The sequence below is a fragment of the Rutilus rutilus genome (genome assembly GCF_951802725.1).
Source record: "Rutilus rutilus genome assembly, chromosome: 23".
NCBI lineage: Eukaryota > Metazoa > Chordata > Actinopteri > Cypriniformes > Leuciscidae > Rutilus > Rutilus rutilus.
In genome coordinates this window covers 849,754-862,819 of record NC_140233.1, presented here as the reverse complement: position 1 = coordinate 862,819, position 13,066 = coordinate 849,754, and the positions used below count along the sequence as shown (strand labels likewise).

General features: G+C 40.9%; 2 protein-coding genes and 1 long non-coding RNA gene across 4 annotated transcripts in view; 2 read left to right on the top strand and 1 right to left on the bottom strand.

The window, feature by feature from the left end:
- The window catches only part of LOC311282856 (uncharacterized protein), a 35,425-nt gene extending 27,818 nt beyond the window's left edge, over window positions 1-7,607 (top strand). The window contains exons 3-5 of one of the 2 annotated variants that reach the window (XM_084396922.1): window positions 6,343-6,471; window positions 6,877-6,979; window positions 7,057-7,607. In XM_084396922.1, the coding sequence (XP_084253048.1) occupies window positions 6,343-6,471; window positions 6,877-6,944 (197 nt within the window). In that variant the 3' untranslated portion in view covers window positions 6,945-6,979; window positions 7,057-7,607. Of the gene's footprint in view, window positions 1-6,342; window positions 6,472-6,876 lie in introns of both variants that reach the window. The other variant, XM_084396921.1, reaches the window with a different exon arrangement.
- The window catches only part of LOC311283512 (E3 ubiquitin-protein ligase RNF19B-like), a 320,725-nt gene that overhangs the window by 222,674 nt on the left and 84,985 nt on the right, over window positions 1-13,066 (top strand). The window lies entirely within an intron of this gene.
- LOC311282502 lies at window positions 10,458-11,935 on the bottom strand. The gene is made up of 3 exons (XR_014625950.1): window positions 11,681-11,935; window positions 11,333-11,460; window positions 10,458-11,059 (listed from the first exon to the last, which is right to left on the bottom strand). It is a non-coding gene; the product is annotated as an uncharacterized lncRNA (long non-coding RNA).

Below are 13,066 nucleotides of genomic sequence, written 5' to 3'. Positions count from 1 at the left end.
CGCTGAAGCTCAAACATAATGCGTAACATAAGAATGAACCTCATTGGTTCTTGCAGAAGCTCAAACGTGCTGCGTAACATAAGAATGAACCTCATTGGTTCTCGCTGAAGCTCAAACATGCTGCGTAACACGAGAATGAACCTCATTGATTCTCGCTGAAGCTCAAATGTTCTGCATAATGAACCTCATTGGTTCTTGCAGAAGCTCAAATGTGCTGCGTAACACGAGAATGAACCTCATTGGTTCTCGCTAAAGATCAAATGTGCTGCGTAACACAAGAATGAACCTCATTGGTTCTCGCTGAAGCTCAAACATGCTGCGTAACACGAGAATGAACCTCATTGGTTCTCGCTGAAGCTCAAACGTGCTGTGTAACACAAGAATGAACCTCATTCTGTTGTGAATGAACCTCATTGGTTCTTGCAGAAGCTCAAACGTGCTGCGTGACATAAGAATGAACCTCATTGGTTCTCGCTGAAGCTCAAACATGCTGCGTAACACGAGAATGAACCTCATTGATTCTCGCTGAAGCTCAAATGTTCTGCATAATGAACCTCATTGGTTCTTGCAGAAGCTCAAATGTGCTGCGTAACACAAGAATGAACCTCATTGGTTCTCGCTAAAGATCAAACGTGCTGCGTAACACAAGAATGAACCTCATTGGTTCTCGCTGAAGCTCAAACGTGCTGCGTAACACGAGAATGAACCTCATTGGTTCTCGCTGAAGCTCAAACGTGCTGCATAACACGAGAATAAACCTCATTGGTTCTCGCTGAAGCTCAAATGTTCTGCATAATGAACCTCATTGGTTCTCGCTGAAGCTCAAACATGCTGCGTAACACGAGAATGAACCTCATTAGTTCTCGCTGAAGCTCAAACGTGCTGCGTAACACGAGAATGAACCTCACTGGTTCTCGCTAAAGATCAAACGTGCTGCGTAACACAAGAATGAACCTCATTGGTTCTTGCGAAGCTCAAACGTGCTGCGTAACACAAGAATGAACCTCATTGGTTCTCGCTGAAGCTCAAATGTTCTGCATAATGAACCTCATTGGTTCTCGCTGAAGCTCAAACGTGCTGCGTAACACGAGAATGAACCTCATTGGTTCTCGCTGAAGCTCAAACGTGCTGCGTAACACGAGAATGAACCTCATTGGTTCACACTGAAGCTCAAACGTGCTGCGTAACACGAGAATGAACCTCATTGGTTCTCGCTGAAGCTCAAACATGCTGCGTAACACAAGAATGAACCTCATTGGTTCACACTGAAGCTCAAACGTGCTGCGTAACACGAGAATGAACCTCATTGGTTCTCGCTGAAGCTCAAACGTGCTGCGTAACACAAGAATGAACCTCATTGGTTCTCGCTGAAGCTCAAACATGCTGCGTAACACAAGAATGAACCTCATTGGTTCACACTGAAGCTCAAACGTGCTGCGTAACACGAGAATGAACCTCATTGGTTCTCGCTGAAGCTCAAACGTGCTGCGTAACACGAGAATGAACCTCATTGGTTCTTGCAGAAGCTCAAACGTGCTGTGTAACACAAGAATGAACCTCATTGGTTCTCGCTAAAGATCAAACGTGCTGCGTAACACAAGAATGAACCTCATTGGTTCTCGCTGAAGCTCAAACATGCTGCATAACACGAGAATGAACCTCATTGGTTCACGCTGAAGCTCAAATGTTCTGCATAATGAACCTCATTGGTTCTTGCGAAGCTCAAACCTGCTGCGTAACACGAGAATGAACCTCATTGGTTCTTGCAGAAGCTCAAACGTGCTGCGTAACACAAGAATGAACCTCATTGGTTCTTGCTGAAGCTCAAACGTGCTGTGTAACACAAGAATGAACCTCACTGGTTCTTGCTGAAGCTCAAACGTGCTGCGTAACACAAGAATGATCCTCATTGGTTCTCGCTGAAGCTCAAACGTGCTGTGTAACACAAGAATGATCCTCATTGGTTCTTGCTGAAGCTCAAACGTGCTGTGTAACACAAGAATGATCCTCAATGGTTCTTGCAGAAGCACAAACGTGCTGTGTAACACAAGAATGAACCTCATTGGTTCTTGCTGAAGCTCAAACGTGCTGTGTAACACAAGAATGAACCTCACTGGTTCTTGCTGAAGCTCAAACGTGCTGTGTAACACAAGAATGATCCTCATTGGTTCTCGCTGAAGCTCAAACGTGCTGTGTAACACAAGAATGATCCTCATTGGTTCTTGCTGAAGCTCAAACGTGCTGTGTAACACAAGAATGATCCTCAATGGTTCTTGCAGAAGCACAAACGTGCTGTGTAACACAAGAATGAACCTCATTGGTTCTTGCTGAAGCTCAAACGTGCTGCGTAACACAAGAATGAACCTCATTGGTTCTTGCTGAAGCTCAAACGTGCTGTGTAACACGAGAATGATCCTCAATGGTTCTTGCAGAAGCACAAACGTGCTGTGTAACACAAGAATGAACCTCATTGGTTCTTGCTGAAGCTCAAACGTGCTGTGTAACACGAGAATGAACCTCATTGGTTCTTGCTGAAGCTCAAACGTGCTGTGTAACACAAGAATGAACCTCATTGGTTCTTGCTGAAGCTCAAACGTGCTGCGTAACACAAGAATGATCCTCATTGGTTCTCGCTGAAGCTCAAACGTGCTGTGTAACACAAGAATGATCCTCATTGGTTCTTGCAGAAGCACAAACGTGCTGCGTAACACGAGAATGATCCTCATTGGTTCTTGCTGAAGCTCAAACGTGCTGTGTAACACAAGAATGATCCTCATTGGTTCTTGCAGAAGCTCAAACGTGCTGTGTAACACAAGAATGATCCCATTGGTTCTTGCAGAAGCACAAACGTGCTGCGTAACACGAGAATGATCCTCATTGGTTCTTGCTGAAGCTCAAACGTGCTGCGTAACACGAGAATGATCCTCATTGGTTCTTGCTGAAGCTCAAACGTGCTGCGTAACACAAGAATGATCCTCATTGGTTCTTGCAGAAGCACAAACGTGCTGCGTAACACGAGAATGAACCTCATTGGTTCTCGCTGAAGCTCAAATGTGCTGTGTAACACGAGAATGAACCTCATTGGTTCTCGCTGAAGCTCAAACATGCTGCGTAACACGAGAATGAACCTCATTGGTTCACGCTGAAGCTCAAACGTGCTGCGTAACACGAGAATGAACCTCATTGGTTCTTGCGAAGCTCAAACGTGCTGCGTAACACAAGAATTAACCTCATTGGTTCTCGCTGAAGCTCAAACGTGCTGCGTAACACGAGAATGAACCTCATTGGTTCTTGCTGAAGCTCAAACATGCTGCGTAACACGAGAATGAACCTCATTGGTTCACGCTGAAGCTCAAATGTTCTGCATAATGAACCTCATTGGTTCTTGCAGAAGCTCAAACGTGCTGTGTAACACAAGAATGAACCTCATTGGTTCTTGCAGAAGCACAAACGTGCTGCGTAACACAAGAATTAACCTCATTGGTTCTCGCTGAAGCTCAAACGTGCTGTGTAACACAAGAATGAACCTCATTGGTTCTTGCAGAAGCACAAACGTGCTGCGTAACACAAGAATGATCCTCATTGGTTCTTGCAGAAGCACAAACGTGCTGCGTAACACAAGAATGATCCTCATTGGTTCTCGCTGAAGCTCAAACATGCTGCGTAACACGAGAATGATCCTCATTGGTTCTCGCTGAAGCTCAAACGTGCTGTGTAACACAATAATGAACCTCATTGGTTCTCGCTGAAGCTCAAACGTGCTGTGTAACACAATAATGAACCTCATTGGTTCTCGCTGAAGCTCAAACGTGCTGTGTAACACAAGAATGAACCTCATTGGTTCTTGCAGAAGCACAAACGTGCTGCGTAACACAAGAATGATCCTCATTGGTTCTTGCAGAAGCACAAACGTGCTGCGTAACACAAGAATGAACCTCATTGGTTCTTGCAGAAGCACAAACGTGCTGCGTAACACAAGAATGATCCTCATTGGTTCTCGCTGAAGCTCAAACATGCTGCGTAACACGAGAATGATCCTCATTGGTTCTCGCTGAAGCTCAAACGTGCTGTGTAACACAATAATGAACCTCATTGGTTCTCGCTGAAGCTCAAACGTGCTGTGTAACACAATAATGAACCTCATTGGTTCTCGCTGAAGCACAAACGTGCTGCGTAACACGAGAATGATCCTCATTGGTTCTCGCTGAAGCTCAAACGTGCTGTGTAACACAATAATGAACCTCATTGGTTCTCGCTGAAGCTCAAACGTGCTGTGTAACACGAGAATGAACCTCATTGGTTCTTGCGAAGCTCAAACGTGCTGCGTAACACAAGAATTAACCTCATTGGTTCTCGCTGAAGCTCAAACGTGCTGTGTAACACAAGAATGAACCTCATTGGTTCTTGCAGAAGCACAAACGTGCTGCGTAACACAAGAATGATCCTCATTGGTTCTTGCAGAAGCACAAACGTGCTGCGTAACACAAGAATGATCCTCATTGGTTCTCGCTGAAGCTCAAACATGCTGCGTAACACGAGAATGATCCTCATTGGTTCTCGCTGAAGCTCAAACGTGCTGTGTAACACAATAATGAACCTCATTGGTTCTCGCTGAAGCTCAAACGTGCTGTGTAACACAATAATGAACCTCATTGGTTCTCGCTGAAGCTCAAACGTGCTGCGTAACACGAGAATGAACCTCATTTTTTTCACGCTGAAGCTCAAATGTTCTGCATAATGAACCTCATTGGTTCTTGCAGAAGCTCAAACGTGCTGTGTAACACAAGAATGAACCTCATTGGTTCTTGCAGAAGCACAAACGTGCTGCGTAACACGAGAATGAACCTCATTGGTTCTCGCTGAAGCTCAAACGTGCTGCGTAACACGAGAATGAACCTCATTGGTTCTCGCTGAAGCTCAAACGTGCTGCGTAACTCGAGAATGAACCTCATTGGTTCTCGCTGAAGCTCAAACGTGCTGCGTAACACGAGAATGAACCTCATTGGTTCTCGCTGAAGCTCAAACGTGCTGCGTAACACGAGAATGAACCTCATTGGTTCTCGCTGAAGCTCAAACGTGCTTAGTAATATGAGGGTAACACACGAGAATGAAACTCATTGGTCCGTGTCAAAACTCAAACGTTCTCAATCTCTTAAAGGGATACTTCACCTCTGGAAAGATGAATCTGTATTTAAAATTGGTCATTTATGTAGAAGAAATGTGAAGACAATTTTTAATTTGGAGCTTTCTAGACTGAGAAAAGACAGAAAATGTATTTTTGGCTTATGTGGATGAAAGACAACAACTCCCAGAATGCACTTGCTTCGCTGCACTAGGAGGCCTCGCCTACCGGTTAGAGAGCGCAGTTGAAAACAACAAGGTTAGGCTACCAGTGAGTCTCCGTGACGAGTCTGCCTGGGATTTCGAGATCGCCCAAAATGTCCGGGATTCGGCTTTTGCGTTCTACAGTCGCCATTCATCATGTTTACTGTGGCGAGCAGGACGAGGCTGACGGCCGCGGGAGAACAGCGCGAGGCCGGTGGCGTCATTACTGAGAAGCGCCGGGTCTCGCATCTCTCACAGAGGAGCGGGAATTTTCTTAGCAATGTTAAAACGCACATCAACAGATCACTTGTTTAGCGTTCATGTAAACACTACATTCAGATTCACCAATCGGAATGAATTCAGTTAGATTGAAACAAAAGGTGTTCATGTAAACAATGAATGGCGACCGCAGAAAGCAAAAGCTGAATCCCGGACATTTTGAACGATCTCGCCCGCAGGACAAGTCCGGGAAAAGGAGGATGGTTACCCATACTTACTCAGCTTTCTCCTACTACTCAGCTTTCTTCACAGAACAAGAGCCTGCTAGCTTAGCTTCCAAAGAAAGACGGCTGACTGTGTGTACATTCTGTGAGTGAGATCCCACCCTCTATGGGCGGGTTGAACACATGCGGAACAGCCCCTAGTACTGGCTGTAGTCTTTAGCCTCTGGCCAGAAAATCCTCCGATGACGCAAAATGACAATGCTGTTGACATCGTCAATGCTGTTGACATTTTTTCCAGACAAAAAATACATAAATCTCTCCTCTCAGGGGGATATGAGGGTGGAAAGCATGGTAATTCGAAAATACTACAGGTTTTCTACTAATACAAAGCTTAATGCTAAATCCTGAAGTATCCCTTTAATGAAAGCTCAAGTATGCTTGCTTGATGTGCAAGAACCAATGAGTGTCATTCTAATTTGTTACGCAGGACGTGGGAGCTTCAGCAAGAACCAATGAGGAATATTGATACAGTACTTTTATAGTTTTTGATAATCCTCTGATTGTCCTGTTCCAGCTGGGCAACCGGACGAAGACCTGCAGTTTCTTCAAAGTTTGCTGCCTGCACTAAAGCAAATGGATCTCAAACAAAGACAGCTCACCAAGCAGAAAATGCAACAGCTCGTTTATGAAGCAGATTTTAAAGGTAAGTGAATATATTGTTGAAAATAATATTGCTGATGAAAATGATTCTTTTGGTTTTAATATAATATGTGAAATAACTAACAATTATACTTTAATATATTACCATTAACCAAGATTAATAACTTAGATGCATTCTGCAAATGTACAGTATAAGCAAAAGGGGTGTGCAAACTTATGCCCTCAACTATTTGCATTTTATATTGTTTTGATAGTTTATTTAGCACCAGAACAGATACTGTAGCTGTAATCAAAATTCATTAATTTCATTCTATGAAGTTAAATGTTTTTAGATATAATAATATAATAATTAATAATATAATTAATATATAACTAAATATAAATATAATATATGAGCAAAAGGACAGCATTTATGACTGATGTCTTTACATGTTTTCCTCTTTCATAGACCCAAACTCATCTAGTAAGGGAATTCGCAGGACTGTTTCCATGGAAAAACTGCCTCCAAGGATGTAGATGTAGACTGATTGTCATCCTGCCATGTGCCAGCTGTCTGTTAATGTCTGTCTGATCACAATAATAATAATAATAATAATAATAATAATAATAATTCATTACATTTATATAGCGCTTTTCTAGGTACTCAAAGCACTTTACATAGATGGGGGAATCTCCTCAACCACCACCAATGTGCAGCATCCACTTGGATGATGCGACGGCAGCCATATTGCGCCAGAACGCCCACCACACACCAGCTTACTGGTGGAGAGGAGACAGTGATGAAGCCAATCAGTATATGGGGATGATTAGGAGGCCATGATGGACAGAGGCCAAGGGGCAGATTTGGTCAGGGTTACACCCCTACTCTTTTTCGAAGGACATCCTGGGATTTTGAATGACCACAGAGAGTCAGGACCTCGGTTTAACGTCTCATCCGAAGGACGGTGCTCTTTGACAGTATAGTGTCCCCGTCACTACACTGGGGTGTTAGGACCCACACAGACCACAGGGTGAGCACCCCCTGCTGGCCTCACTAACACCTCTTCCAGCGGCAACCAGCCTTGGACTACAGGGTGACATGACTTTTTCTATTGTGAAATACTGTAACATTACCAGGTAGAGTTAGTGTTATGATCATGGATTATTAGATGATCTACATTAAACATGAATATGACCATTATAGGCTCAGTGTGTGTCAAATGAACTGAATGTTTTTAGTCAAGACTGTAATGGAGGATTACTCAGTAAAGGTTTGGCCTGCTCTTTCAGGAATGTGAAATATGGTCAGTGCTTCATCAGGTTCACTAGTATGGACAGAACAGAGTCTGTTCTAGCATGAAGATGTTCCAGATTAGAGACCGGTCGAACTCGTTTCCTCACCCTGGGGTTTTGTAGCTTGTATTGTAAAGGTCATTTCTGAACACAAACTCATGTTTGAGTGAGATTCATATTTCAGTCAACAGATTTACATTTTAAACCCGTGTAAAGCCTTCGCCAGTCTCTGATGATTCAGCCGTACAGAATGAATAAGAAACACACAGGAGATGTTTGAAACACACCTAAAGACTTTGAAAAGATTTAGAAAAGACTTTGAAAAGATTTAGATTATTCAGCTCACATCTAAAGACTTGGGTTCACAGTTTTTAGTCTCAGACTAAAGATTTTACAAACACTGAATCTTGTAGTGACACTTTTTACAAGACTACAACTAGATTATTTTAGCTTTTTATTCCCACCAAATTCCTCCTATCATGCTCAGCTGTGATTTAACAAAAATGGAGGAGAAGCAGCTACAGTTAGATATCAACATGTATCACATTATGTTGCATGATCCAAAATATTTCTGAAGGTAGGCCTACAGTGGTGGTATATCAGATAAGTTAAGATAAGATAGACCTTACATTCCCACAGTGGGGAAATTCTCAGTGTTGCAGCAGCACAGTGGATAGTTAAAAAAAGAATAAATAATTATAATAATAATATAAACAATATATGACCAATATTAAACTGAGTCCTTGGTGTGTGTGTGGTCTACAAGGAGCAGTGCTAGTGTGAAACAGTCTGACTGCAGCAGGAAGGAAGGACCATTTGGGGTGAAGCAGTCTATCGCTAAAGGAGCTGCTCAGTGCAGTGATGGTGTTCTGCAGGGGCTGGGAGTCACTGTCCAAATTATGTTATTATCATCATTAAATAATAATTAAAATAATTAATAAATTATCATTATTATTAAATTATATAAAGGCAACCATACAGTCATGTGAAAAAATAGGACACCATGAAAGCCTGTCTATTTTTCAACATATGGACATGTAATAACAATTTGAACAATACTGAAGGACCCAGTGATTTAACTAAACTATTTAAAAATAAGGAAGGCCTTTTTAAGACTCTCTGTGAAATGTAATTTTAAAAGAATGCAATTTTTGAGGAGGAATAAATTAGGACACCCCAAATATTTTCCCCACACTGCTTATGAGTGTGGAAAAGGATTTAAAAAGATATCAAAGGACTTTGACATCAGCCATTCCACCATTTCACCTCACTGAAGTAATTTCAACAAAGGGGGGTATCACTAGTTATTAGGGGCCCTAATTTTTTCCTCCATTAAAATAGGCATTTTTTATGCATATTTTTTGTTTGATGAGTAAAAATATGTTAATTTATATTGTTTAATTACAATAAATCACTTTCTTTTCCAGGAATGAAAAAAATCAAATTAGACATTGTTATGTGAACATTTCTTAATAAAGAGTTGACTATTTAATGGGATGACCTAACTTTTTCACATGACTGTATATGGGGGTTATGAATCTATATCATATGATGAGAACAATAGTTTGAACTAAATGTCTTGAAAGGGTATAATTTTAAATGCTGTGTTGAAATTATGAACAAGTGTTTCACAGTGAATATTCGAGGGTACATAATACAAGAAAAGATACATATCTACTATAGAATACAGAGAATGGACAATACTCACAGCAAGGGTCTCAGCATTGCGGGGGGTGACAAATGGCTTTAGAAAGTCCTGTTTACGGTTTTCTGAGAACGAATTTATTGGTTGTTGATTGTTTTACGTCACTATGACTACGCTAAGACTTGCGATAATATCAAACATGTTTGATATGAAAGACTAGAGAAAGACGGGCATAAATCGGGTCGCCGACTGCAGATTATCACCTCACATTTAACGATCGAGACGACGGGAGCGCGCCGAGACTCCAGTAAGATTCCTAAAAAATGCCGGTCTTTAGTCTGGTCTGGTCTTTAGCCCGGCATCAGTCTAGTTAAAGAGTCTGACCTGTGCTTGAACTGAACCAATGAGTATGAAGATCAGTCCATTCAATCCCATCATGCATCTGGTTGAGCGCACTGGTGCTGTTGACAGTAGTAAACATGAAAGCGTTAAATAAATGCCTCTTTCATTCATTTTAGAAACATATTTTCTTTATGATACCATTCTTAATATTGTTTCACTTATTATATGTGAAAATAGCTCTCCTTTTATTTTTGGAAGAAGATTTTAATATTTAAGGGTTTGTTTCTCTCCTTTGAATTAGCTGATAGTTATAGATCAGTCTATGTATTTCTGAATTTATACTGTATATAACTGTGTTTTGCTGAGCAATGGCTTCATCTAATTTCCATCATGACAGTAAAACTACAGCATATCATTAAGACTGGTTTACAGGCCAAGTTTAAAGAACTATGGCATTAATACGACATTATAGATTACATTATTCCTCCACAGGAAACAGGACTGATCTCGTTCAACTGTAGTCTAGATGACAAAAACAATTAATCCTGTTTTTTCACATTCATCACACACTTGCGTATATGTTTGTGTGGTCAGTTATACTGGTTATACATTCAACAGAGGTCTCCAGCCTTACCCTTACTCGACAGATTTATCTGGATTGCCTGAATCTTTTCACAATATCATGTATGGTAGATGGTGAAAGACACAATCTTGCATTGAGAAATTAGATTTTTTTCATTGTTTAAAAATTCAGTGAAATTTGAAACTTTGCTTGCAAAGACCGAGCTTTGGTGGATGCTCCCCTCAAGTCTCCTTTATTTCTATAGCACTGAACACAATACAGAGAGTTTCAAAGCAGCTTTACAGAGATAACAGGAAAATAATGCAACAGAGTTAGTTTCTGCTGTACAGTAGACGAAAATATTGTCAGTCCAGCTTAAGTTTGTTGATTCAGTTCAGTTGTAAAATTAATTAGTTATTAATTTAGTTCATTTATATATACAGCCACTCTGATAGATCAGTACAATTGTAAAAATTTAAGAATATGAAATGTTACACTTATTACCAGTTCACCTGCTCATTGTGGACCGTTTCAGAAGAGTTTAACTTGGATATTATATAAACTTTTCACTTTTGTTTTGCCTCCATCCCAACCAAAATGTGTTTGTGCACAAAAAAAAAAAAAAAAAAAAAACATTGGACATTATTTGTACTTTTATCAGTTAGATAAAGGTTCAAGAGAATTTACAAATCACAGACCCTTGATTTTATTGCGTTTGACAAGATTTTCCTTAATTCGGGTTGTTCATTGTTCGATAATATATTCTTTCCATGGATTCAGACCTGGGAATTCCTCCTGGTGGGTTTGGGTCTATGAGAGGCAATTTATAAATAAGTTAAAAATAAGACATCAAGTCGTTAATGTTGATGCAAAATAAATATCATTATTCTTCATACACGTGTATGTGTGTCAATGTGAATAATAAATGATGGCATTTCTTTGACATGCACAGGATGTAAAATTACACGATATGTGATTCTTAATATTTATCTTATGATAAAAACAAAACATCAAACCTACTTTAAAACAAATAAGCAATGATCTGATGTCTCAAGTTTCAGCATATGAAAGCACGAGTCATACCTGGTCCTCCTCCACTGCCGGGCATTTTCAACACAAAGAGAAGAACAGATAAATGTCTGATTTTATAAGACGTGATTGATCGTCTTCGAGTGGATCTTTTAAAAAAAACACCCGTATGTCATCTGGGTCTGACAGAAGAAAAACATTAATAACATATGAGGAACAGCTCAAATGTTGACACAATGCATACACTTACAAACACCCCTTAAACAACAAATGCTGTTAATGAACAAATAATGCTAATTTTATTTATTTAGTGCAGTTTAAATGCATTATTGCCAAAAGAAAAAGAAAAGACATGTCATTGCTCTGTGTTATCACTGGAGAGTTAATAAATATTTTACTCACCAGCAGCTCCAGGATTCTTCTCTTTGAATTTCTTCTTCAGTTCTAGGACGGTGGTTTTCTCAAACTTTTCTAATGAATCCGCCACATCTAATGGTTTATTCTTCTTGTCATTATAGTTGAGGAGGACCTGATAGATCATTCTGAATCAGTTTTAGCAGAAGATTACAATAAACAGAAGAAACAGGAGTCGTTTGATCGCTGTAAGTTAAGTTACAAAAGCGATTGTGCCGTTTCACTTTCACTTTGATCTGCTGTGTTTTAAAGGGGCGTGTGTAACAGATCATAACCCAGTAGAGTTACTGGTCAGACGGTTAATGGGAGCAGGGCTTGACATTAACACCCGCCAACCCGCCAAATGCGGGTGGATTTTGCTCGTGGCGGGTAACACAGTCACTCCAACTAGCCACTTTGGCAGGTTGAATAATTGTAGTCTTTTCAAAAGGCATCTGAAATAAGTGTGACACTACGACACTACAAATCCCATATGGCTGTCAACGAATATTCTAAATTCGAATATATATTCGAATAGTTTTAAAAAACAGAATTTCGAAGGTGAAAATTAATATTCGAATGTGGAAAAACGCCCGCGGTAGCAGAGGCGCCAGGCGCGGCTGTCTGCTTTGCGAGTGGGCGCGCTGCCTGAGGGATCATTTTATTTAACGTTAAACAGAAACATTTCTGAAGTGTAGGCTACTGACTGAATAGATATTGCATGAATATAAGGTAGATACAGCAGTTTCATGCACTGCAGGCTTCCACTGGTTTGAATATTTACCGTTTCATGTCAAGGAAAAGTTCCATGTTTACCACAGCACAGCTCACTCGGAGCGTTCAATGTCGGTTCTATATACTGTAAAACTTCAATTAATGTTAATAATATTTGTTTCAATCACTGAATGAAGCCTGCTATAGCCTATAAGAGTCGCGACCTTAAATTGCTTGCACAAAACTCTTGATCAGCACTCAACATTTGCTTATTGTTGTTGTTCATTTAAACTGCACAGAGCGCGTGACGCCTCATTCATGCCGCAAGACCTCCAGACACGCGTAAACGCGTCTATAAAGCCTGTTTTATACTTCTGCGTCGAACTGCCGCCGTAGCTACGTCGTAGGCTGTGTGTAGCGCGCGTACCCTTCGGCGTACCCTGACGTGCACCTCTCCAAAAATGTAACAACGCGTCAATTCTACGCGGACACAAGCGCTGTGATTGGTCTGCCAGAACCCCTCCCTCGGGGTTTCATGCTCCCCAGGTGCGCGTCAACGCGGACAACGACACAGAAGTATAAATTAAAACCAACACGTTGCCTACGGCGTATAGGCTCCGGCGTATGTCCGACGCAGAAGTATAATGAGGCCTTAAGGCCTCATTATACTTCTGCGTCGGA